The sequence below is a fragment of the Elaeis guineensis genome, chromosome 10, assembly GCF_000442705.2.
Source record: "Elaeis guineensis isolate ETL-2024a chromosome 10, EG11, whole genome shotgun sequence".
NCBI lineage: Eukaryota > Viridiplantae > Streptophyta > Magnoliopsida > Arecales > Arecaceae > Elaeis > Elaeis guineensis.
The window spans coordinates 37,660,308-37,687,601 of NC_026002.2; the positions used below are offsets into that span (position 1 = coordinate 37,660,308).

Below are 27,294 nucleotides of genomic sequence, written 5' to 3' on the forward strand. Positions count from 1 at the left end.
TCGCGGTCCACGGCACTATTCCATAGATCGGAGCGCGATCCAACGGTCCAGAGGGCTCTCGGTCTTGATCTGACGGTCCGGAGGGGTTTTTGGCTTTGTTTAGGACTCCTAATCCTTCTCTAATCAAGGTTTAAAGTCCGATTAACCCTTTAAAAGGGCTGTGCGTGAAACAGAGAAGGGTGTGCTCGGGATTCTCATCGTACAGCCGTACGAACCAGCGTGAAGAGAGAGAGAGGCGCGGGCATGCTGTGAGAGAAGGAGCAGGAGGCTCCTGGACAGCGGTCGCCAGGCTCTTCAGGGGTTCAGGGGGGTCTCCAAGAGAGAGAGCTTTTATGAGGGGAACTTTATGTGAGAGAGAATTGGGTGTACAAGGGTTGAGGGTGAGGTCTCCTCTTGTAAAAAATTTTCTTTTCATAGTGAAGTTTGTATGCCCCGTGGAGGCGAGCCCTTTTGTGGCTGATCCACGTATTTTGATTGTTTTTTCTTTTATTTTGTTTCTTCTTTCTTCCTGCTGCATCGCGTGGTACTGAAAGGATCTTGGGAGGTGGTGTCCTGGCCAGACATCCACCCAACACATGGAAAAACTCGGATGAAACTATAGTGTTTAGAAGAGGGCCTGATAATAATCTCCTAACCCATTCTCCCATAACTCGATCAAATTCATCTAGATACGCATACGACCGAGTTAAGTCCTAACCCCTCCCTCCCTCCCTCCCTCCCTCCAAACACATAATGAGTGTTTCACAAAGACGTAGATTTAAGTTGCCAGCAAAATAGAATGGAGGAACAAAAAATTTCTCCAAACAACAAAGGAACAACTTGCTGTTGCATTTCAGCTAAAGCAACATAAGCGACCTTGTGTTCCCCCGCAGAACCTAAAGAAGGGAAGAACATGAACATTCAAGCAATATCACATGGACTTATGCTTCTCGTAGTTCACTCGGAGGAACAAGACATCTGGGTTCTTCTCAGCAATCTCGCAAATCTGTAAAGCAAAATAATTCTAGTATCTAAGATCTCTCTCAACCATGGAAGCAACATGGACCTTCTTATCACTTCGGTAAATCGAGTTCCTTCTTTTTTTGGTAAGAAATCCAACTACAACCAGCTTCTCCCCTGCATCTGACAAGGAATCGATAAGATCCTCGGCTGATTGGATCTTTTTTGCAATGTTGGGTCGAACCCCTTCTCCCACCATCTCAAAGCTTTTCCAGTTGTAATAGTCATCTACATTTCAAAAAATCGCAAGGAAACAAATCAAACATTTTCGAAAATCACTAAACTTATAATTATTCAGGAATCTAACCCCTAAAAGCTTTGGAAATCAAACGGGAAGACACCAATGCATCTTGTTTAATGCTAAAAACTATCGAGAAATCGAAAAAATTATAATTATAATGGAGACCGAAGCTCCTGCAAACATGAACAGGGTGAGCATGGATATGAATTCCGTCTCACTGGATTCCTTCCCCGATCCCCAAAAACCACTTCACTTCCAGTAAAACCACCAACCAGAGAACACCTAAGAATTTCCAATGATGGAGAAGAAAATGGAGAGAACCCGACATGACAGGGGTCTCTTCTTCTGGAAGGAAAGCGCATACAACAATGGCTTCAGGGCAAGATTATGTCGCTTTTGCTTAGCATTTCCGTCATGGATTTCCTTCAAAGATCAAAGCTTTTACCCCAAAAGGAAAACAAGGGAAAGGAGCAGAGCCTAATAGATAGAATTGAAGAGCCAAAAGAGAAACCTTGCGTCATTAGAGATAGAAGCAGGTGGGGAAACAGGGAGACTTCTTTTCTTGCAACGATCTCTTTATCCACACTAGACCGCCGCTAATGGATTCGGGGCGAATCTAGTGGCGGATGTGATATATGTCACGTGGGCATAGCAGAATTTGACACATTCTAGTCGGAGCACCTAAGGTTGGCGAATCTTTTTTATAGGATATGATTTGGACAAAACAAAATCTAAGGTATCTTCCATGTCACAATTAATTGTGGTACCCGTTAAGAGGAACCCATGGGAACACATATTTGGACCCCAAGTTTTGTTTTTATCTTTTGTTTTTTCTTCTCCTTTTGAACCACGGTATTTTTAGCAGTTGGCATTGTTCTACTATTATCAAATGCGCGATTTTGTTTCCTTTATATTTGGTAGTGATAATTTGGATGGATTTTGGTTGGATAATATGGAGGTCGAGCCAGTTAGGGCCTGTTAGGAAATCTAGCAGGAGTAAGCTGGATTTCTCAAATGGGCCCTGAGGGGCTATTTAAGAAATCGAGTAGGATTAGGTTGGATTTTCTGTTGGACCATGGATTATACAGTCTATTTAAGTAAGACTTACATCAACTAAATCCCTTCAGCGCAAATCATGTGGGAGAAAAAAAAAGGATCTTTATAGGTCACTTTTTTTAATCCTGCAATTCAACAGGCCCATAGATAAGATTTAGGCCTAGACTAGGGCCTTTGGGAAAAAGGACAAAAAGGGCTAGGCAGATTAATAGATCCGATTCCATAGGAAATCCATCCCAATCCTACTGGATTTCTCAAACAAGCCTTAAAATAGGAGACCAGTCCATGAAATTTGCAGGCTCTTCTAGTACTAACAATGCTGTTGTGCTGACATTCTCGCATTACATGGTGAGCGGTAACAGTTAAAAACAGGTGAGTGGTAACAGTTAAAAATAGCAAATTAACATTCCTTGAACAGTGGCATCAAAAAATAACATTCCTTGAACAGGTTAAACTAGAGGTTGACAAATTTGTCTCATATCAAGTCAAATGGACTGCAGAAAATTCTGTCTCTAATCAACACGGTAGCAAGTGGTCTTTAACTACTGTTCTTCTTTGTTGGCAAGAATATTTTATTTTTAAGTGATTCAGGTTATCTAACTGACCTGCTACCTCACTTGTTAGAACTTGAGGCCATGACAGATATCCATAAAAGATTTGTCTCATAGGATGGCTTGATTGTCCTCTTCCTGGCATAATTTAGACGACAATTTATTCAAGACCAATGAATTTAGATATGGCTTTTCATACTTTACAAATAACGAGAACTAAATTTGAATCAGTGTTTGTCACCAGAGACCATCAATATGCTTTCATATTATTAGCTATAAAAACTTCAGTGATAGAGAAGTATAAGATAATGGTATTGTTGAGTTTTACGGGCATAACTGCAGTGCCCATAAATAGCTTCTGGATGTTTCTTTCACAGTCTCAAATTCAGGCAACAAAAAGAGCACCGGTATCCAAGGTTAAGAATAGATGGAGATATCATTTAATCCCACATCACCTGATTTGACAGTATGTTTCTGAATGAAAGAATCAAATTTGTTATGATAGAAGAAAATTGAATGGATGCATAATTTTTGATTGGAAGCATCTATTGCAATGAGAGGTAACAAATCACTTGCAGAAAAAGCTAAAATTCTATAATTATAAATGGGAAAGCGAAAAAAACTCTGACCATTTCTTTGTATTGTTCGGTTTTGCAAGTTACAGTGTAGATCCTTTTTGGTCTTCTTGACCAATAATGTACCTGCTGTCACAGCCAGAACCAGAAGTTCACTTGGCTTTGCAGTTTCTGCTACTTTGTCTTCTGAAGAATGAGACAATGCCCAGATTCTTTCAAGGATCAGGAGATTCTTCTTTTCATAAAAACATGATGACAATGATGATCAAGAGTAAATGTCAGCATGGTCCATAAGTCCTTTGGCCACTCTGGAATTTTGCCACATGATGCTTGGCAAAGAAAAGCATGGACCATATCAAATTTACATTCACCAAATCACCGAGGTTGATTTGCCCTCGATTGTTTCTGATTTGCGAGGAGCTATGTGTCCTCTTAAACCCTGATGTAGTTCCTGTCACATATGTTTGTCTGGATTCACTATGCACAAATGTTCAGTTAACCTGTCAACGAGATTTCCTCCTCCATTTTCTCTGCCTTGCTTTTAACCAGTATAACTAACATATGTGATTTCTAGGTTTTAAACATAACCTTCTTTATGGTTCTCAAAAAATGAAGCCTTATTTAATTTTATACATTTGCTTTATATATCTAGTTGATAGGCTACCATTCAGGAGATAATTAGGCTTTCTGGAATGGGACCCTGTTCCTCGGACTCTGAAGCACATGCAAATGTCCATTATTTGGTTGCCTATAAATCAGTATCATGGAACCCAAGTATATCAGGCAACAGCAACTTGATTCTTTGTCAGAATTGGAACTTTAGCAGTTTTGTACTCACCTTCCAAGTTACTAACTTCGATCGAGCTACAACCAGGTATCTTCTGCACATCAGTATCTGCCATCATCTCCCTCACTTTCATGGCATCATCCCACCTATTTGCAATTGCATAAGTGTTCGATAACAGAACATAGTTTCCACTGTTACTAGGATCCAACTCTAGAAGCTTCTTGGTGGCAATCTCAGCTAAAGTCACATTGCCATATACCTTGCAAGCTCCCAACAATGTCCGCCAAATAATAGGATCTGGTCCCATTGGCATTTCTGTGATAAATCTGTGAGCCTTCTCTAGTTCACCTGAACGACAAAGGAGATCCACCACACATCCATAGTGCTTCATCTGAGGCTCCACCCCATAAACTTCTTTCATACTCTCGAAATAGTCCAACCCCTTATCAACCAATCCACTATGAGCACAAGCAATCAGGACACCAAGGAAAGTAACATCATTGGTCTGAAACCCTTCCTTCAACATATTAGCGAAAACTTCCAATGCACATTCTGCATGGCCATTATTTGCTAACCCTAATATAATTGAATTCCATGACAGAGTATCCTTATCGTTCATTGCACCAAACACTTTGAATGCCTCCATCACACAACCACACTTTGAATACATGTCGATCAAAGAATTCCCCACATAAATATCTGCCTTAATGTTGTTTCTTCGAACATAATTATGAATCCACTTCCCTAGACCAAGCGCACCCAAATGTGCACAAGCAGAGAGCACACTGACTATCACGATCTCATCCGGCTTTACCTTTGCCTTCTGCATTTGCCGAAAAAGCACCAATGCTTCAGAGAAATGGTTTGCTTGAGAATACCCAGTGATCATTGAACTCCAGGAGATCAAGTCCCTCTCAGGCAAACTATCAAAGATCCTCCTTGCAGAAACTAAATCCCCTGCTTTTGCATACATTGTAATCATGGCGTTTAACGTCACAATGTTCCTCTCTTTCATCTTACTGAATACCCCTCGAGCTGATTCCACCAATCCACGCCTGCCATAGTAATCTATCAGAGTATTGCCCAAGTAAACATCAACCTCCACACAATTCTCCTCTACATACTTCACCATTGATTCCGCCAGCTCCCACTGCCCCATATGAGTGCAAGCTGAAACAACCTTGACCATCGTCACCTTATCACCCGTCACTCCCTCTTCCTGCATTGCTTCGAAAAGTCTCAGCACCTCCCTCAATTGGTTGTTTTGGCTATACCCACACATCAGCGAGTTCCAGGACACCAAATCTCTCACAGGCATTTCATCAAAAATCAATCTTGCACAGCTCAAATCAGCACACGAGGCATAAAAATGAATCAAGGCATTCGATATGAAGACATCCGATACCAAACCAAGTTTCAGGCCATGTGAGTGTATCCTTTTGCCATCTCTAATTGCCAGAACTCTCGCGCAGGCCTTCAGTACAAAAGGGAAGGTCAGATTATCTTGCGCCAAACCTCGTTCTCGCATTCGGTTGTAGAAAAAGATGGCATCTTTGGGCGTATCACTTTGGGCTAATCCTCTGATCATCGTGTTCCAAATATAAGTACTTGGTTCTTCTATCTGCTCGAAGACTAGATGAGCATGGGTTAGGTTATTTGAGGAGAGAGCATAGGAGGTGAGGACTTTGGTCATGGGAGAAGAGTATCTACATAGTCCTGTTACAATGAGGTGGGCATGGAACTTCTTGATGGCTTCCATGGCATTTGAAGCTTTGCGAAGATTGGTGGACCGTTGGTGATGAAAGGGAAACGGCATCCCCCTCCTCCAATTTGGAGGAGTGGCAGTACAAATAATACTATCGGATAGCAGAAAGGCTTGGATGTAACAGTGGAACAAGTTAATACTTCAACTCAAGCCCAAAGTTAAGTGACACAACTTGGACTTGATACAATCATATTCTTCTCATCAATTAGCTTCTTTTGTCGTGCCTCAAATCCGAAACATGATACAATCATATTATCGAGAAGGTATAGCCCATCAAAATACAAAGTCAATCAATCATAATCAACTAATATCCATCATAAAAAATATAATAAAAAATTTAATTTCATCATTCATCAAATAATTAAATCAAAATTAGTTCAGAATATCTAAATTCAAAAGTAAATATCAAATCTATATCTCAAAATTTATAAACAATTAACTACAAGCCTATGATCATCCAATAAACTAAATGTTTAGCTACAAACTTTCTAAACTTGCTATGCAGGTCTCTAAATTTGGATCTTCCATCATTCCTAATCTTATTCATCTGTAAAAGTAAAAGAAAAATAAAGAGGTATGAGTTACACTAGCTCAGTAAATAAAACCTATACTTCCTTATCGAATCAAGTATAAATTTTTTTATGATAATGTAATATTTAAAAAATAATATATATTATAAAAATAAAGTGTCTATAGAGCATATAACAAAATAAGTCATAAATTAGTTATGTATGCATAAATTATGAACATTTCATAAACATGATTCGTAAATTACTCTTGTCATGTGTTTAAAAAATATTGCTCACAAATATTCGAGCTATAGTCACTTTATTTTCATGACAGGGCTAATATTTTTAATTGATAAAATTCTTATTTTGTATATCAACTTTATATCTACTGGCTTGGTCTATATTCTTATGGATGCTAGCTCCAGGTGTCAACCTTCCCATAGAGATTCATTCATAGCTATTTGATAATATTTGAAATCTTTATATTTTTTTCTTAAAACATACATATATATGGATGAAAAAATCATAAAATTTATGTTTCATAAACACATCATTTTTATAAAATATATCATGAAATCAAGAGTCATAATAAAATATATTTTTTTATATCTTACCTTATTTTATAAAAAATATGATTTCATAAGCAAAAGATTATTTGTATAAAAAATATGATAATTTAAAAATAAATAAGAAGCGTAAGATCTACTTATCTTGTTTGTCCTAGATCTTTCGACTTCGCTAGATGAATCAAGTAATCCTATTTAAAATATTAAATTATAATTAATTTTTTAAATTAATTTAATAAAATTAAATGATAAAAAGAGGCTGTTAATCAGGTGATCAATCCGATAGACCATTAAGGCACCAAAGCGGTTTGAGATCTTATCGGATCAACACGAATTCCAAGAAGATAAAGATATGATGTGATACTGGAGTCTCTCGATTTTTTTAGAGAGAAAAATGATTAAAAAAAGAGAAAATAGAGAGAATTTTCATATTCCTCAAAAGAAGAATCCATGATTAAGATCATCAAAGATCATGTTAAGATAACTCAATAAGAGTTTACAGTGATCAGATGCTATGAATTTCTGATAAAGATCGAGATGAGATCTAACAAACTGTACAAATATCAAAGTAATTTTGGATCTCTTTGAAAAGATCATTTTAAATTCATACTTTGGGGTCTAGGGATTAGATATAGAGAGTAAAAGAAAGAGAAAGAGTAGAGAGAGACACGAGAGAGATCCCTTCTCTCTCTCTTTTTTTTTTCTTTTTTTTTTCTTCTCTTTTTCATCTTTTCTTCTTCCTTTTCTTTGGCCAAACAAGGGAGAATGTTGGGGGCTAGTGGCTCATGCTTCAGCGGGGTGCAGTGGCATGGTTGGATATCCGACAGTAGCAACCGATGGTGATCGAGCGGGAGACAATTGGCGGTGAGGATCAACCGGCGAGAAATCAAGAAAGGGGTACCAAAAAATAGTGGACCAAGCAATTTTTCTTTTTTTTTTCTTGATTGTGGCTGTTGACCATTCACTGGTGGCCATGATCTCACCATGGAGGGTCATAGGGAGGCTGAGGTACCTAGCCTAGGATTTGGCTTCAAAAGATCATGATGTTGGTGGTCGAAAAAAGCAAAACAAATATCAAAAAAATAGGAGATTCTTTCTTCATAATTGTTTGGCGAGGTCGGTGGCTAGCGATGGTGCCAAATGCCATGGAAAGAAGGGAAACAGAGAGGAGGAAAGATTGGTGACTTGTCTTGGATCCGATGGCGTCTCTGGCTTCGATTTTTGATGGGCACAAAAATGGTAGGCTACGGCTTCAATGGGAGAAAATAAGGAGAAATAAGAGAGAAGAAGGCTGATGCTTGTGGTGGTTTGAAGGTGGGTTTGGGACTCTTAAATAGATATGGAGTCTAGAGGTCATCTAGCCTTCGATGGCCTTTAAAAGTCCTAGTTTGATTGGAATTGTTGAGGAAGAAGACTCCTATCAGAAGTCTTCTTCCAATTCTTTTTTTTTTTGGCTTTGGGTGGGACTTGGGCTGATTTCTAATGGGTTGGTCCAATTGGACCAGGCTATCATATCCTATCCTCCTTAAAAAAAAAATTAATCCTCAAAATTTGGCATACTTTCATTTTCAAATAAGTGAGAACACTTTATTTTCATATCATCACTACAAAAAAAGAAAGTTTTTGTGATGAAAAAAATTTCCACCGTAAATAATATTATTTATGATATTTCAAAATTTTTATCGTTAATAAAAAATATTTACGATGATATTATATTTTCATCACAAATAAATAATATTAGCGATGAAAAAAAAATTTCATCATAAATATAATTTATTTGCGATGATTATTTTCATCATAAATAATAAAATATTATTTTAATTTTAAATATTTAAATATTATCGATGAAAAATTTTTCATCATAAATAATACAAGTGTTTGCGATGAAAAGTGATTTTTCATCGTAAATATTTGTTATTTATGACTAAAAATTTTTGTCACTAATATTTGAAGAAAATAAAAAATTTTAAATATTAAAGATTATTTATGATATAATTTTTTATCATAAATAATTATCTTATTTGTGATAAAAATAATATTTATGTTGTAAATAAAAATTATTAATGACAAAAATTTCATCAATAATATTTAAAAAAAATTAAAAAAATAAAAAATCTAAAATTAAAGATTATTTGTGATGTAAAAATTATGTCATAGATAATAAAATATTTACGATAAAAAACATATTTTCTGTCATAAAATACTTATCACTTATGATGAATATTTTTTATTGCTAATATGTGAAAAAATAAAAAAAAATTAAAAATTCAAAAACTCCACTATTAGTGATGAAATATTTTTTATCATAAATAATTAACATATTTATGATGAATAAAATTATTACGTCGCTAATACCAAAATTTTTATGATGAAAATATTTCATCACTAATAATTAAAATATTAAAAAAAATTAAAAATTTAAAAAATATAGATTATTTGCGATGAAAATATTATATCATAAATAATCTCATATTTATGATAAAATTTTTATTTTTCATCATAAAATTTTTGATTATTTACGATGAATATTTTTCATCATTAATATGTGAAAAAATAAAAAAAAAATTAATTTTTAAAAACTAGACTATTAGCGATGAAAATATTTTCATCGTAAATAAGTAGCTTATTTGCGATGGAATACAGGTTGTCCGTCACTAATAAACCTATTTTTACGATGAAATTTTTTGCATTGCTAATATTTAAAAAATTTAAAAATTTAAAAATAAAAGATTAGTTGCGATGAAAAGGTTATGTCGTAAATAATCTCATATTTGTGAAGGAATTTCAATTATCCATTGTAAAATTCTTAATGATTTATGATGAATATTCTTTATCGCTAATATATGAAAAATAAAAAAAAATTTAAAATTTCAAAAATTCTACTATTAGCAATGAAAATATATATTTTCATCGCTAATATCTTTTTTTACGATGAAAATATTTCATCGTTAATATTTAAAAAATTTTAAAAATTTAAAAATAACAGTTTAGTTGCGACAAAAATATTATATCATAAATAATATATATTTATGATAAAAATAAGAGATTAGATAAGCAAATTAAAATAAAGTCACCTGATATGCATCCTAGATAATTTTAATTGAAGCAAATTGAAAGCCTTGGATCCCAATTCTAAACCTATTCTCATGTAAATATCAAATAGTACTGTTCATTCAATTCTAAATAAAACCAAACTTATATCTCTAATTTTTTTTTTTATATTTATGTTGGTTGCCCATCTTATATTATAACTTCACAGTCATGATCTAAAATATAAGTAGATTCTGATATGATAAAATGACGTATGAATCGTTGAAGTACCTATGGTAGAATCTCTAGAGGTAGGACCACACATGAATACTTAAGGTACCTATCGTGAAATCTTTAGAGGCAAGTAAGGATTACAAAGTGTTTATCCTTTCAAAGCAATATATATATGTTTAAATCTGATTAAATCAAAACTGGACAATGAAAATCCTATATCAATGATCCAAATCATTGGATGTAATCTACTTTTTCAAAACTGCTTGTATACAAAAATATTATATGATTTGAAAATCCCTAACTTATGCATCAAAAGATCAAAAAAATATATCTAATTTAATTTTATTTGGACTATTCAATTTTTGACTCGTAGATACATAAGTTAAGGATTAGAAATCATATGATTTTTTGTGTGTAAGTAGCTTTGAGATATTAGATCACATTCAACAATTTGAATTATTGATTTAGAACTTTTATTATAGAATTTTGATATGATCATATCTGAGTCCAAATACTGTCGATCTGATCCTAAATTGGCTATATATATATATATATATATATATATATATATATATATATATATATATATATAAACTTTCTATGGAAGACCCACCAACCAAGGAGTTAAGTTGCATCACATGGCTCATGTTTATTTTTTGATCCTAACTTTGCTATACATATACATACATACATACATACATATATACATATATATATATATATATATATATATATATATATATATATATAAAAACTTTCTATGGAAGACCCACCAATCAAGAAGTTAAATTGCATCACATAGCTCATGTTTATTTTCATCGCAAATTTTTAAAAAAAATGGAGAATTTTTTTTAGTAATTATTAGCGATGAAAATATTTTTCTATCACTAATAACATAATTAACGACGCAAAACTTTTCGTTGCAAATAATTTTTTTTTATGGGAAAATATTTTTAGCAAAAAATATTTTTTTGGGTGGAAACTATAAATGATGAAAAATTTTTTCATCATTAATAACATTATTAGTGACGAAATTTTTTATTTCATCATAAATAATATTTTTCATGTAATTATTAGCGATGAAAATAAATTATTAGCAATAAAAATTTTCATTGCTAATAGATCGCATCTCGTCAAGTCCTATCCCAAAACCCATTTTCTTCCCCTCCCCCCCGATTTCGCACGAAACTGGTCCCCCCTCCCCTTCTTTGCTCTCCCCCCTCTCCCCGTCACGTCCGCCGTCCGGCCATTGCCGCATCCGCCATTGCCGTCATCGTCCGTCGCCGTCCGCCAGTAAGGTAAGGTTTTTTTTTGGTGTTTTCTCAGGCCACCGGTGGGCCGTTGGGGATGGGGGGACGCCGGCGGGGATGGGGCCGGGCCAAGCCGGAGGGGATGTGGCCAGGGTTAGTGGGGATGGGGCCTTGTCGGACCGGGCCGGCGGCGCCTGCGTTCGCCATTAGTAAATTTTTTTTTAGTATTTTCTTGGGCCATCGAGGGGCTGACGGGGATGGAGCCGGGCCGGGCCAACAGCGCTTGCGTCCGTCGTTGTTAATTTTTTTTTTTGTGTTTTCTCAGGCCACCAGGGGGCCGGTGGGGATGGGGCTGAGCTGGTGGGGATGAGGCTAAGGCCTGCGGGGATGGGGTCGGGTCGGGCATCGCTGATCGGGGCTGGCGGGGATGGGGCCGGGCCAGGCCGACGGGGATGAGGTCGGGGCTGGTGGGGATGGGGCCAGGTCGGACCGGGGCTGTGGCACCTGCATCCACCGTTGGTAAGTTTTTTTTTTTTTGGTATTTTCTGGGGCCATCGGGGGGCCGACGGAGATGGGGCCCGGCCAGACCGGGTCGGGCCTATGGGGATGGGGTCGGGTCGGACCGGCAGGGATGGGGCCGGGCCGATGGGGATGGGGCCGGGTCGGACCGACGGGGATGAGGCTGGGGCCAACGGGGATGGGGCTGAGGAGGGGGTGACCGAAGGAGATGGGGTCGAAAAAATTATTTGATTAATTATATTTGTTACATATTATTTTTTAGTATTACTGCTGAAGTTATTTAATTATTTGATTAATTATTTTTTTCGCTAACATAATGCACATTGCTGTTATTTATTATAATTTAATTATTTTATATGCTATTTTGTATGCTGCTGAAATTATAATTAAATATAAAAAAATATTTTTATTTTAAAAAAAATTATTAAAATTTTTGATGAAAAAATTTTAATATGGAGTTATTTTTTTTTGATAAATTAGAAATCCATCTTCGAATGCATGTTCAAAGATGATAGTTAAATTGTATTGAGCTATAGATTCTCGTTCAAGAGTCGATCTTCATCGAGATCGACTCTTAGATGTCTCATATTCAGATTTTTTAAAAAAGTAATAATAATAATATTATTAATAGTTAATATTTTATTTTATTATATGATATTCAGTAGTTATCTGTCCATTGTTCTCTGGATATATGGTGGATAGGGTGCATAGGCACCATATTCACATCATATACTTGGAGAACCATGGAAAGATGCTGTCAAAATTTTCATAAAAATGAGATGAAATATTCACTAATAACAATAATAAGATTATTATTTTTTTGAAAGAGATAGGGCCATACCTATTAGTAATGATTTGAAATAGATAGGATCATACATTTTTACTTGATTAAATTGATGGAAGGATATCTTTTGTGCTACTATTCAGTTTGTATTTTTTAATATGTGTTGTTTTATATAAAGTGATCCGTTTCTAGATCCAGATTGAAATTCTATATTTTTATTTCAGTATGAATGGTGGGATATTAGTAATAAAAAAATTGATATTCATATCGATTCATACTTTATCAGTATAAATTTTATACGAATATGGTACCAAAATGAGTCGTATATATTAGTAACTCAAGCGAAACAAGTAATATATTTGAAGGATCTAAAGTATCAAAGTAATTGACATGTTGTATAAAAAATAATATCTAGAGGCGTATATGACATACCAATCCGATTAGAGATGGATGAAAATTCGAATTTACATGAAGAGGAAGCTTTTCAGTAAGAAGAATAAATATTAGCCAAGCTTTTGGTTGATGAAGAACTTGTAACGGTACTTTTGAATAGAGCTGATCTGCCGTCCAACGAAGTTGAAGCTGATTTTGTATTTAATCTTGATCAGTCGGAGGGCGATGATCAGTTCATAAATGACGATGAGATAGAAAATGATACATATATCGATTATTGTGATTAGGAAGAAGACTACACATCGAGGAAGATACGAATATTGATGAGTAGATCTATATTCTTCATTCAATTTTTTCTTGTAATAATGGTATGTGATATAATTGTATTCATTAGAATGTTATTTATTTATTATTATTATTATTTAATATTATATTTATTTATATATCAATTATTACAGATATGATACCAAGAGACAGACGACGACGTTCGCATTCATAGTCTAGCCCAGAGGTTGAGGCACCTTCACCGATCTCCATTGCCACACCGGCTCCATTGTCAAAGGGTCCTGCACCGACAAGTCTTAGTGAGGCTGGTTCCAATGAGGTGGGCCTGAGTGAGACGAGCCCGAGTGATATTATTATACTTTTTATATAATAATATTTAATTTTTTTATTTGGATAGCTATCATACTAATGATTTATTTATTGTTGTTTCAGATCAGTTTATATCTGTAGTGAGATGAGAGCGTGGTTTATCGAAGAACCTCGCTCTAGAGTGTTGGAGATGCGAGCACCCAGGACAGCATCTCCGGATCGAGATACCAGCCAGCTACACCAGGCCTATTAGGGGATAGTGCGAGTCGTGGTAGACTGAGCTGGACATCATATGCCGCAGCTATGCTCCCGTGATGCTCTTCGATTGGCGTCACGTTCTACTGACTCAGAGAGAGGTTTTGTACACCCACTTATAGATAAAATAAATTATATTATGAATATTTAATTTATATAATATTTTTTTAATATTTATTATTGGCAGGGTGTATTCGATATCATTGATTTCGAGGAAGATCGTGTGAGGCGAGCCATGGACACTCATTTATCATTGCGTTTTAGAGATTATTACCATCACATGCATCAGCATTAGTACCATATGGTGTAGGATCATGGGAAGGAGCAAATGCGGCAGCAGCCCTATGACAACATCACTATGGATGATTGGACTGTCATATACCGGCATTACGAAGATCCGGCATATCAAGTTACACATCCAATTTTTTTTTTTTTAGAGTTTAATGATTAAATCATTTATTCTTAAATTAAATTTATTATCTACTAATTTGACTGATAACTGTACAAAGAAGATGTGCCTAGAATGTTACGAATCGAGCGAGACAGACCGTACCGCATTATGGGGGTTCGAGGTCGTTCGCTCGTCATATAGAGCACATGATGGATAATTTTAAATTTTTAATTAGCATATAATTCTATAGTTATTTAAATTTTTTTTAATTAATTCTCAAATTACAGAGAGATGCTGAGAGTGGAGAGCTTCCTGATAGGATTGATATCTACCAGCGGACCCACCAGCGATGGTTAGAGGAGTGGACAATGGGGAGCTAAGAGCTCTTTGTAAATTTTTTTAATTATTTTTTTATTTACAGTCTGATTTTTATTACAAAATTAAAATAGTTACAACTTTAATTTTCAGGATCGTATGACAGACATGAGATCCCAGCCTACCCTTAAGGACTCGACCGCACCCACAGATGATGAGACCTGTGATCAGATGCTTGGTATGAGATTCTGTTATGTTAGAGGTCTAGGGTGTGGGATCACTGCTCTCTCATCGTCACGCTCATCTAGGGCTGACATTCATTCTGTATGCGAGGCTCGGCTGACGAAGGTGCAGAGACAAGCTGCCTGGATCGACAACAGGCTGAGTAGTGAGTTCAGGAGTTGACTGCATGTATCGACGAGTATCAGCAGCTTCAGATCCAAATGATGGAGTGGATGGCGCAGATGGAGCAAATGATACAGCTGATGAGGCAGCAGCAGGCCGGTCCGAACTTTTTTGAGTGCTCTCCTTCCCTAGCTCATTCTTTAGATGTTGACACTTGACGGCTTCTTCATGTACTTTTTTATTTTTATTTAAAATTTCTTATAATTTTAATTTAATATAATAAAATAATAAAATTTATTTATCTATTTATTATGTAAATTTTTTATTTTAATTTTTTTAATGTATAAAAATATTATAGATATAAATTAAAAAAATATATTCATAAATTATTTTTAAAAAATATGATTAAATTATTAGAAATAAAATTATTTTTGATGAAATATTCATCGTCAAAAATATTTTAGTATGATAATTTAATTTTTTAATAAATATAAAATTATTAAAATTTTACATATAATTAATAGCGATAAATAATTATTCATCATAAATAATTATTAGTGATAAAAATTTTTATCAAAAATTATCTTATTTATGATGTAAGATTTATGTCGCTAATATTATTTAATTTTATTTTTTAATTTTTTTTTATTAAATTAATACCAATGAAAAATTTTTGTTGAAAAAATATTTTTTGCAATGAAAATTTTTCATCGCTAAAAGTTTTTAAAAATTTTATTTCAAAAAATATTTTAATTAAATTAATAGCGATGAAAAATTTTTTATCGCTATTAATATTTTATTTTTTAGCGATGTTATAATTCATCATAAATACTTTTTTTATGATTAAAATTTTTTGATGAAAATATTTTAACGATAAAAATTATTCATCGTAAATACCATTTATTAGCGATGAAATATTTATTTTATCATAAAATATTATCAATGATGCAATTATTTGTAAGAATAATTAGCGATGAATATTTCATCGCTAATAATTATTAACGATGAAAATAGATTATTAGCGATAAAAAATTTTCATCACTAATAATCTATTTTATTGTAGTGCATCTTTATCATACTTTAAACTATTTTCCATCAACCTTAGCTTCTTATCTAAAGTGATGTAATTCTTAAACAAGACATTAGTGAGAATAACTTTTCTTAAGAGAAGAGATAACATTTAGTGGCTTATCTAATTTCTTCAAATATGTAGCTAAACTGAAAAGATAATAATGAATAAGAAGAATCATCATCCAATAGCACATAAATATCTATGGGGTTACTCGAATAGTATCTATAACTACTTGATTGCTTACACTGGCATCCTGCTAGGTTAGAGCAAATACTCATGCATTTTCTTGTTGTTTCAGATCTACTGGTTTGAAAGTCTTTGAACTATATTTTTTTTTAATGGAACAATCTCATGCCATATGTACTATTCTTCAGGATAAAAAGCATGCTCTCAGTTTTTTAAGACAAGGTTCATATTGATTTTAACCATAATATTCATAGATCATAGCTTTTTTATTATTATTTGAGTTATTAGTGAGATTTTTTTGTCGATCTTTTAGATTTTTTATTGGTCTCGACCTATTTTTATTACTCCTCTCTTGTTCTGATTTTTTTATCTTGGATTCTACTTTCAAAGCTCATTCTAATATATCTTTATAATTGTTGGGTATAAAATACCCCCCAGCCGAAGTTCGTGATGGGAGTGACCCTCCGGGGATCCAACTGACTTTCGACCACCGGCAACGTCTCTTCAAACCTCCCAGACGGCCGAGCCTCCGCCACACTCCCAAATTTTGCCGACGAGCAGGACCCCGCCAGCACCGATCGGATTCTTCGCGACGTTCGGACTCCTACGGGAGCCAGATCTCGTCTCCGACTCCAGCTGCAGGCAGGCTTCATCCGGACTCCTATGGGAGCCGAACTTCGTCCCCAACCTTAACTGCTGGAAGGCTTCACCCGAACTCCTACGGGAGCCGAGCTCCGCCCGCGACTTCACTTACAGGTAAACTCCGTCCGGACTCCTACGGGAGCCAGACTTCGTCCCTGACCTTAATTGCAGGTGGACTTCGATCGAACTCCTACGAGAGCCAGATCTCGTCTCCGACTCCAGCTGCAGGGAAGCTTCGTCCGGACTCCTACGGGAGCCGAACTTCGTCCCCAACCTCAACTGCTGGAAGGCTTCACCCGGACTCCTATGGGAGCCGAGCTCCGCCCGCGACTTCACTTACAGGTAAACTCCGTCCGGACTCTTACGGGAGTCGAACTTCGTCCCTGACCTTAATTGCAGGTGGACTTCGACCGGACTCCTACGGGAGCCAGATCTCGTCTCCGACTCCAGCCACAGGCAGACTTCGTCCGGACTCCTACGGGAGCCAGACTTCATCCCCAACCTTAACTGCTGGAAGGCTTCGCTCGGACTCCCATGGGAGCCGGGCTCCGTCCTCGACCTCGACTGCGGGAAGGCTTCGCCCGGACTCCTATGGGAGCCGGACTCCGCCCACGACTTCACTTACAGGCAAACTTCGTCCGGACTCTTAAGGGAGCCGGACTTCGCCCCTGACTTTAATCGCAGGTAAACTCCGTCCGGACTCCTACGGGAGCCGAACTTCATCCCTAACCTCAACTGTTGGAAGGCTTCACCCGGACTCCTACGGGAGCCGAGCTCCGCCTGCAACTTCACTTACAGGTAAACTCTGTCCGGACTCCTATGGGAGCCGGACTTCGTCCCTGACCTTAATTGCAGATGGACTTCGATCGGACCCCTACGGGAGCCAGATCTCGTCTCCGACTCCAGCCACAGGCAAACTTCGTCCGGACTCCTACGGGAGCCGGACTTCATCCCCAACCTCAACTGCTGGAAGGCATCGCCCGGAATCCCATGGGAGCCAGGCTCCGTCCTCGACCTCGACTGCGGGAAGGCTTCGCCCGGACTCCTATGGGAGCCGGGCTCCGCCCACGACTTCACTTACAGGTAAACTCCGTCCGGACTCCTATGGGAGCCGGACTTCGTCCCTGACCTTGATTGCAGGTGGACTTCGATCAGACTCCTACGGGAGCCAGATCTCATCTCCGACTCCAGCTACAGGCAGACTTCGTCCGGACTCCTACGGGAGCCGGACTTCGTCCCCAGCCTCAACTACTGGGAGGCTTCGCTCGGACTCCCATGGGAGCCGGGCTCCGTCCTCGACCTCGACTGCGGGCAGGCTTCGTCCAGACTCCTACGGGAGTCGGGCTCCGTCCAGGACTTCACTTACAGGTAAACTTCGTCCGGACTCTTAAGGGAGTCGGACTTCGCCCCTGACTTTAATCGCAGGTAAACTCCGTCCGGTCCCCTACTGGAGCTGGGCTTTGTCTCCGACTTTGACTGCTGGTGAACTTCGTCCGGACTCCTATGGGAGTCGAACTTCGAGCTCCACTCAGATGGGTGGCTAGCCACCTCTCTCCGCCGACACTCCAGCCGAACTTCGACCGACAGGCCTGGGCCCACTGGTGGGCCGCAGCAATAGCCACGACCCTGCTCCACCTCCTGCAATAGATTCCGTGCAGCTCCATCACTCCCTGGCGGGCCGCAGCAATAGCCATGACCCTGCTCCACCTCCTACAACAGATTCTGCGCGGCTCCATCACTCCCTGGCAGGTCGCAGTAACGGCCACCACACTGCTCCACCCCCTGCAATGGATTCCGCATGGCTCCATCACTCCCTGGCGGATCGCCATAATGACCACGATGCTGCTCCACTCCCGACGACGGATACCGCGTGATTCCTCCCACCTCCTAGCAAGTCGCGACAACGGACGCCGTTCCACTACCCGCAACAGACCCCACGTGGCACGTCCCGACGGTGGCCACGATCCAACTCCACTGCTCTTCGCAACAAACTCCGCCTGACTCTGGGCAGTCCACTACCAGACGGTTACGGATATCGCTATCAGTCTACTGCCCCCTTTCGTCTATAAAAGGGGGCCCCAGATACGTTATTCTGAAGGCTCTTTTTATTTAGAAACTCTGCTAAAATTTTCGTTCGAGCACTCCATTCTTATTGAGGCAGAGAACTGACTTGAGCGTCGGAGGGTCTTGTCGGAGCAACCCCATCTCCGGTTGAGACTTCTTTTGCAGGTCCCGACAGCGACCGCGACTCCCTCGACTCCAGCTTCTCTGACGCAAGCGGATTTTTGCACCAACAGGATTGGCGCTAGAGGAAGGGGCCGCGAACCTTCGCAATACCCTTGTTCTTAAAGGAGCGCTCAATGGGATTGCCCTCGAGCATCTTTTTCGGTGCCCTCTCCTCCCTCCTCCACTTGGTCTTTGCCCGATGCCTCCCCGTAAGGCGTCCACACGGCGATCCACGGCCTCTGCGGCCAGATCTCAGGCTCTGATCTCACCTCCAATTTTCCAGCCTCCTCCTCCTCCTCCGGCAACGATGATCGGCGTGGGGCAATTTGATCTGCTGGCACAGCAGGTCAGGGGCCTCACTGAAGCTGTGCAGGCCATGCAGCAGCAGCAGCAGCCGCAGGCATCGGTGTGCCTGGAAAGGGTGTCACCGGAATGCCAGAATCCGACGGTGGGGCGGGCCACTTGGGCCAGCCACCCCATTTTTCTTGGGAAGACGAACTCGAGGGTGGAGAGCCCTCAATCGGATCACGACTCCACCCCTGGAAGATCCCTGCCCCCATTCTGCCAGAGGACCCTCGAGACCCGAAGTCGAGAGGATTTTCTAGATCGGAGACTCCAGGAGATGAATCGGCGGATTGAAGAACTCCGCCACACTCCCCCCACTTATGGTGGGGATATTTGCACTGACCCTCCCTTTTCTCAAATGATCATGCAGGAACTGATCCCGCCAAACTTTAAACTCTCCCAATTCGAAAGCTACGACGGGACTTCGGACCCGGTTGATCATCTGGAGGCCTTCCGGATGATGATGCTGCTTCATGGCACACCCAACGCCATTCTATGTCGAGCCTTCCCATCCACCTTGAAGGGAGCGGTGAGAAACTGGTACTCGGCGCTGAAGTCGGGTACCATCTTTTTCTTCGATCAGATGAGCCACCAATTTGTGGCCCATTTTGTCAGCAGCCGGTGCCCCCGGAAGGGTTCGGAGTCCCTCATCAATATCAAGCAGAGGGAGGGGGAGTCCATTCGAGCCTACATCAACCATTTCAATATCGCCGTGCTGGAGGTCCGAAACTTGGACCAGTCGGTAGCAATGGCCGCTCTGAAGGGCGGCCTTCAGAAGAATGACCTTTTGTTCTCCCTGGAGAAGAAGTATCCCAGAGATTTTGCTGATCTGTTGGCTCGGGCCGAAGGATACGCCCAAGCGAAAGAAGCCTTCAAAATGAAGGATGAAGAGACTGCGAGAGAACGGCAAGTGGGAGACTCGAGTAAGCCCGCAATCGAAAAAGGATCGAGAGAAGCTCGGCCATGTTCTCGAACTCCTCTCAGGCACAAGCATGTCCATACTCCTCCCCGGGTACGTAGGCAGAGAAGTTCGGACCGCAGAGTCCGACGGGGTTCTCCACCGGGAAGATTTCGCAACTATGCCCCCCTCAATGCCTCGAAAATCCAAGTGCTGATGGAGGTCAGGGAGTAGCTCCCTAGGCCAGAGAGGATGCGCACACACCCCAGAAAGTGCAACCCCAACAAGTTCTGTCTCTATCATTGCGACCACAGCCACGACACGGAGGAATGCATCCAGCTCCGAGACGAGATCGAGGAGCTCATCCGGCGAGATCGACTCGGTAGGTTCATTCGACGTCAGCCTGAGGGTAGAGAAGATCGGCCAAGGGCCCTGCCGCAACCTGAACCGCCAAAGAGGGAGGAGTAGCTCGGAGATTGGCCTCCAATCGGGACCATCGACTCCATCACCGGAGGGCCTCAAGGAGGAGCAGACCTTCCACGACCACGGAACTTGAGAAACCTGTAAATGTACTACTCACGATTTTGCCCTGAATCTAAATTCCTTTCGACTTTGCATGTTTTTTCCTTTTGGCATGGATTTGTTACGATTGGGGATGACCCCTTTAAACAATTAAAACAAGGTCATGTTAGGAATAGGAGGGGAACCTCATCCTAACATGAGCCAAATGAAAGTTTGATTATTTTAAGATCGGATCAGGGGAAAGGCCCATATAATGGCCCTTGGATGCCCCCTGAGCCATGTTAGGGACAGGAGGAGAACCTCGCCCTAACATGAGCAAAGTCAAAGGTCCGATTCTTTTAGACCGGATGGGGGGAGAGGCCCTACAACGCCCTTACGCGCCCCCATAGCCATGTTAGGGATAGGAGGAGAACTTCGCCCTAACGTGAGCAAAGTCAAAGGCCCAGTTCTTTTAGACCGGATGGGGGGAGAGGCCCTACAACGCCCTTATGTGCTCCCACGGCCACGTCAGGGACAGGAGGAGGACCTCGTCCTAACATGAGCAAAGTCGAAGGCTCGGTTCCTCTTAGATCGGATGGGAGGAGAGGCCAAACAGCACCCACATGTGCCCCCATAGTCTTGTTAGGGACAGGAGGAGAACCTCGTCCTAACATGAGCAAAGTCGAAGGTCCGATTCTTTTAGACTGGATGGGGGGAGGGGCCCTTGCGATGACCCTTATGTGCCCCCACAGCTCCGTTGGGAACAGGATGAGAACCTCATCCTGACCTGAGCTGAGATCGACTACGTCAAGAACAGAAGGAGAACCTCGTCCCGACGATGACAAAAACTCGACCGCTCAACCAAATTGGATAAAGGGAAAAGTTTCCTCAATGGCACCTCTACACTTCTGTGCGACCCCTCAAAAAGCAAAGGGGGCACCCTCACTCGAAAAGAGAAGGAAAATTAAAAAGAAAAGCGATAAATTACGCCAGCAACAGATAAAAAATAAACCACACCAAAGACCTAAGGAACCTCGTCTCAACAAAGATGGGAAGTTCCTACCAAACATCCCCGGCCTCTAAGAAGGCTCTCGACACAGGTCAAGAAAATAGCGACACCTTCAAGGTAATGCGAAGTTCGGACCATCAAGCTCGAGCCTACGGCCATGGACGACGAGAAAAGCAAATCAGCATGATGACGATTGGGCATCTCCAAACGACGTCAACGTCGGACAAGTCAAAAGACAAAAAAAGTTCGACGGGCGATAATTTAATACAATACGTGGACGAGGTAACACAAAATCTCCTTTTCATTCCATTTGCGAAATATACACCATGAAGTCCAGAAGGCCAAAGGAAGAAAAGCAAAACGACAAAAGCATAATAAAACAATAAAAGAGAAAATGTATGCATGGAAAGATGGAAGGCCACAAAGAGCCCTAGGAAAGCTCTTCTCCTTCCGACCTCGAATTATCTGCTTCACCCCTTATCCAGGTCTACCTCAGATTTTCAACTTCTTCTTTTAGCTCTCTCTTTTTCAGCAGCGCGTCCTAGAGCGCCCGACGGAGTCGCTGGCTTTCGTTCTCTGCCTCTCGATGCCTCTTTCTCAGGACCTCGAATTCCGCCTCTGCGTCCTTGATGGCCTGCTGCTCGCATGCTAGCTGGATCTTCAATTGCTGCAGCTCAGCCGTCCTCTCCCCAAGGGCAACAGAAAGCCCTTCTGCAGTTCTTCTTAGGGACTGGAGTTCATTAGAATTCCGAGAGGAAGCGAGCTGAGCTCTGTCAGCCAGCTGCCCTTGAAGACGGGCGACTTCATCGGTCGCCACCCTGAGTCTCCCTTTATATTCATCCATCTGCCTGCGCCAGCCGGCCCGATGCACGTCATAGCTCACCTCGGCATTCTGAAGCTGCTGCTGAAGGTCGGAGATCTTCTTCGACCACTTCCGATCGCCGTCGGTCCGAGCCAAGAGCCGGGACGAACTTCCCTCCAGCTGGCCAATCTTCTCCTGCGCAGCTGACAGTTCCACCCTGAGAGAACTGATCTTGACAGCTTAAGCCTAAATTCGATTGCTGGCGCTCTTCTTGTGTTCCTCAAGCTTCTTCGCGAAGTCCGTCTTCCTCCGGCTGTACTCCATGATCCCCTTCACGTGGAGATTCTGAAAGTGGGTGGCCTCCGAGGTGGCTTCAGAGTAACCCTCCCTCAACCTGCGAAGCTCGCCTTCTATCTTCTTCGACCTTTTTGTCAAATGAAGAACTTCCTTCTTCAGCCGCTGGATCGTGGATTTCAGCGGAATCCCCTGGGGCAGTGGAAGTGCTTCGGCAGGACACTGCCATCAAGAGACAAAAGCGTCAAGGCGCGTCTCATTGCAGAAAGAAAAACAAAAAAGGGGGAAGGAAGAAAGGAGAAGCCATCCACGATGAGAAATTTGATTTTATTGAGTGAATATTTCTTAAAGACAAAAAGAAAAAAAAAATTACAGTAAAAAAAAAATACAAGGTCGGAGGTCTCAGACCTCTGCGGTAGGAGTTGGGGAGCTCGGTGTCCCTGGAAGGGGGGCTGCGGCAGCAGTAGCGGCAGGAGAGGGACTGGCCTCATCTTCAGACTCCTCGCCCAAGAAGCTGAGGTCGAGCTCGAAAAATTTTCTGGCCACCTTCTCCTAGCAGAGCTCGAACCCCTTGATGAATGCTTCCTGACCGAATTGGATGTTCAGGTCTCTCATCTCCGCGGAGGCCTTGAACTCCTCTACCGCAAGAACCCTAGCCTCCGAGACCAGGACGAAAATCTGCTCCGTCAAATTGGCGACCTCGGCCTCCGCCTTTCTCACCGCCTCCTCTGAGGTCTGCTTCTCTTCCTCCCGGGCCTGCTTTTTTTTCTCCAGGGCCTCTTGGAGGTTAACTACTTCGGCGGCCTTTTCTTTGAGATGAGCGACTTCGGCCCGGCGACGCTCCTCCGCCTGGATGACGTCCCTCCTCGCCTGGTTCGTCGCCTCGATGTTGGCAAGGAGCTGGTGCCCAATCTACAAAGGCGGCTAGGGGTCAGAACAAGGGTCGAAAACTCAATTAAATGAAGATTTGTTTACCTCGAGAAAGGACCCCAGAGAGTCCCAAACCCGCTGCTCAGGATCGGTGCGATCGATCCTCTCGACGACTTCGGACAGAATATAGCCGTCGATCAGCCGCTTGATCAAGTCCCTGGCATTAAAGGGATTCTCCGACTCTTCTTCGAAACCAAGGGACTCTTCAACGGCGGCTCGGCGGCTACTCCCCCTGCGGGCCACCGACTTCCTCCTCATCCCCCTCTCGACTCCGGGTGCCTCCGTGGAACGGACCCCCAAAACAGGAGTCCCAGTTAGCGGACTCCTTGAAGAGGCCCGAGGGGCCGTTGGTTCGGCGTCCGAAGGAACGTCGATCGTGGGAGCCGCCTGGACAGGCACGGCCGAGCTCGTCTCCTCCACTCTGGCCTTCTTTGCTGATCCGGAGGCCGCGGCACCTTTTCTTTTGTGGGCCTTGAGGCCCCTGGCGAGCATCCGTGCTGCTTCGGCATCCATTCCTAAAAAAAAAATCAAAAATCAGTAATGGAGTGAAAAAGGAAGAAGTGACACACACAAAAAAAAAAGAGAAGAAAAGAAGAGAGAAGAGAAAGAAAGAAAAAGAAGAAGGACGGAAGAAAAGAAGAGAAAAGAAAAGATGGAGTACTCGCAGGATCCTGGGGGCTCAAGCCGATGTTGAACAAAAATTGCTCCCTCAGAAGGTTGGGAAGGAAAGGAGCGGAATAGTCAAGAAGCTTCCGGACGGCCTGGAGGTCGTCCTCCCCCAGGCTGGGAGCCCGACGGACAGAGTCCCTCAGAGAGCCCCAAGGGGGCAGGCCCAGCCTCAAGGTCGAGCAGTGGACGAAGAGGTATTTTTCCTTCCAGTTGTGGATTGAAGAGGGGGCACCTTTCAGCAACCCCTTCTTGCCAAACTGAGGGGAGAAATACCACCAGTCCTTCGTCGAAGGGTGACGCTTGAAGGTATAGAAATGCCTAAACAGAGAGAGGGACGGCTGGACCTCGACTATGTGGCAAAGGGAAAGAAATCCTATCAAAAACCTAAAGAAATTCGGAGCAACTGAAGCCAAAGAGATATCTAAGAAGCGGAAGAGGGCGACAACAAAGGGCGGACGTGGAAGCCGGAGTCCGGCACGGAATGCCTCCTGATACAGGCAAAAACGACCGGATGGGAGAGTGCTAGCCCGGTCAGAGGGGCCAGGAAGCTCCAGGTCATACTTCGGAGGAACTTCGTACTGAACCCTTATCAGTAGGAGTTCATCCAGAGTCAGGGAGCAGGGAATGGCACTCGATGCAAAAGTCGGGCGAAGCCCAGTCCCAAATGTGGGTTCGTCTACAGAATGGGGGTCCTGGGGGGCTGAGGCGGAAGAACTCCCTGAACCGCTAGAGGCGGAGGTGCCGGAAGATATTTCGAATGACTTCAAACGAAGACCCTAAAGATCCCACAAAAATCAGACGGGACAAAGGACGAGGGTTGTAGGAGACCAAATCGGAGGAATACGACAGAAGAAAATGGAGGAGAAAAGGCCCCTAAGAGGCAAGAAGAAAAATAAAGGTCTTGGGACTAACCTAGATCGCTCTGGAGGATGCAGAAGGGCGAGGACAGGGATGACTCGAAAGATGCCTAGGGCCAAAGAAGACGCCAAGGAGGGACAGGGCTCTCGAAGAAAAGGCGGATACCGATAGAACTTTCAAGCGGAAAGGCGGGTTTAAATAGACCCTGGGATCCGACGCCATAATGATCGCGAATCCCCCAGGCCGACCTGCACTCGACGCGCGTCCCACTTGCCTCGGCAGGCGGCTAAAAGCGGCTGACAGCTGACGGAACCATTACTGCACCGTACCTGGGCCAACGTACCAGCAAAAATTTTGAAGGATCCCTTCGAATCGTCCCGATTCTAAAAGACTCCAGCACGTGCGCATTTAATGCCAAAATATCTGGGGGCAATCGTACACGGGATTCAAGGGGATAACTTCGGCTGTGAAAATTTTTCTGTACGTCCTTCATTCAAAATTCGAACTCGGAAGTAGGGGGACTGGTGTTGGGTATAAAATACCCCCCAACCGAAGTTCGTGATGGGAGTGACCCTCCGGCGATCCAACTGACTTTCGACCTCCGGCAACGTCTCTTCAAACCTTCCAGACGGCCGAGCCTCCGCCACACTCTCAAGTTTTACCGACGAGCAGGACCCCGCCAGCATCGATCGGATTCTTCACGACGTCCGGACTCCTACAGGAGCCAGATCTCGTCTCTGACTCCAGCTGCAGGTAGGCTTTGTCCGGACTCCTACGGGAGCCGAACTTCGTCCCCAACCTCAACTGCTGGAAGGCTTCACCCGGATTCCTACGGGAGCCGAGCTCCGCCCGCGACTTCACTTACAGGTAAACTCCGTCCGGACTCCTACGGGAGCTGGACTTCGTCCCTGACCTTAATTGCAGGTGGACTTCGACCGGACTCCTACGGGAGCCAGATCTCGTCTTTGACTCCAGCTGCAGGCAGGCTTCGTCCAGACTCCTACGGGAGCCAAACTTCGTCCCCAACCTCAACTACTGGAAGGCTTCACCCGGACTCCTACGAGAGTCGAGCTCCGACCGTGACTTCACTTACAGGTAAACTCCGTCCGGACTCCTACGGGAGCCGGACTTCGTCCCTGACCTTAATTGTAGGTGGACTTCGACCGGACTCCTACGGGAGCCAGATCTCGTCTCCGACTCCAGCCACAGGCAGACTTCATCTGGACTCCTGCGGGAGCCGGACTTCATCCCCAACCTCAACTGCTGGAAGGATTCGCCCGGACTCCCATGGGAGCCGGGCTCCATCCTCGACCTCGACTGCGGGAAGGCTTCGCCCAGACTCCTATGGGAGCTGGGCTCCGCCCACAACTTCACTTACAGGAAAACTTCGTCCGAACTCTTAAGGGAGCCGGACTTCGCCCCTGACTTTAATCGCAGGTAAACTCCGTCCGGACTCCTACGGGAGCCGAACTTCATCCCCAACCTCAACTGCTGGAAGGCTTCACCCGGACTCCTACGGGAGCCGAGCTCCGCCCGCGACTTCACTTACAGGTAAACTCCGTCCGGACTCCTACTGGAGCCGGACTTCGTCCCTGACCTTAATTGCAGGTGGACTTCGACCGGACTCCTACGGGAGCCAGATCTCGTCTCTGACTCCAGCCACTGGCAGACTTCGTCCGGACTCCTATGGGAGCTGGACTTCA

The 27,294-nt window shown here is 42.4% G+C and overlaps 1 protein-coding gene across 2 annotated transcripts; it reads right to left on the reverse strand.

Annotated features, from left to right (window-relative positions):
- Positions 1–771: 771 nt before the first annotated feature.
- LOC105052417 (pentatricopeptide repeat-containing protein At2g22410, mitochondrial-like) lies at positions 772–7,019 on the reverse strand. Of its 2 annotated transcripts, XR_012134966.1 has the most exons (2): positions 3,477–7,019; positions 772–1,227 (listed from the first exon to the last, which is right to left on the reverse strand). XR_012134966.1 is itself a non-coding variant. In XM_019853259.3 (1 exon), the coding sequence occupies exon 1, from the start codon at positions 6,023–6,025 to the stop codon at positions 4,202–4,204; it is 1,824 nt and encodes a 607-aa protein (XP_019708818.1). In that variant the 5' UTR covers positions 6,026–7,019; the 3' UTR covers positions 3,258–4,201. The 2 variants fall into 2 exon arrangements, 1 of the variants encoding a protein (XP_019708818.1); XM_019853259.3 differs by lacking the exon at positions 772–1,227 and having other exon boundaries at positions 3,258–7,019.
- Positions 7,020–27,294: the final 20,275 nt, after the last annotated feature.

Bases quoted from the DNA above. Each gene is read 5' to 3' on its own strand.
- LOC105052417 (XM_019853259.3), bottom strand. From the start codon at position 6,025: ATGCCGTTTCCCTTTCATCACCAACGGTCCACCAATCTTCGCAAAGCT.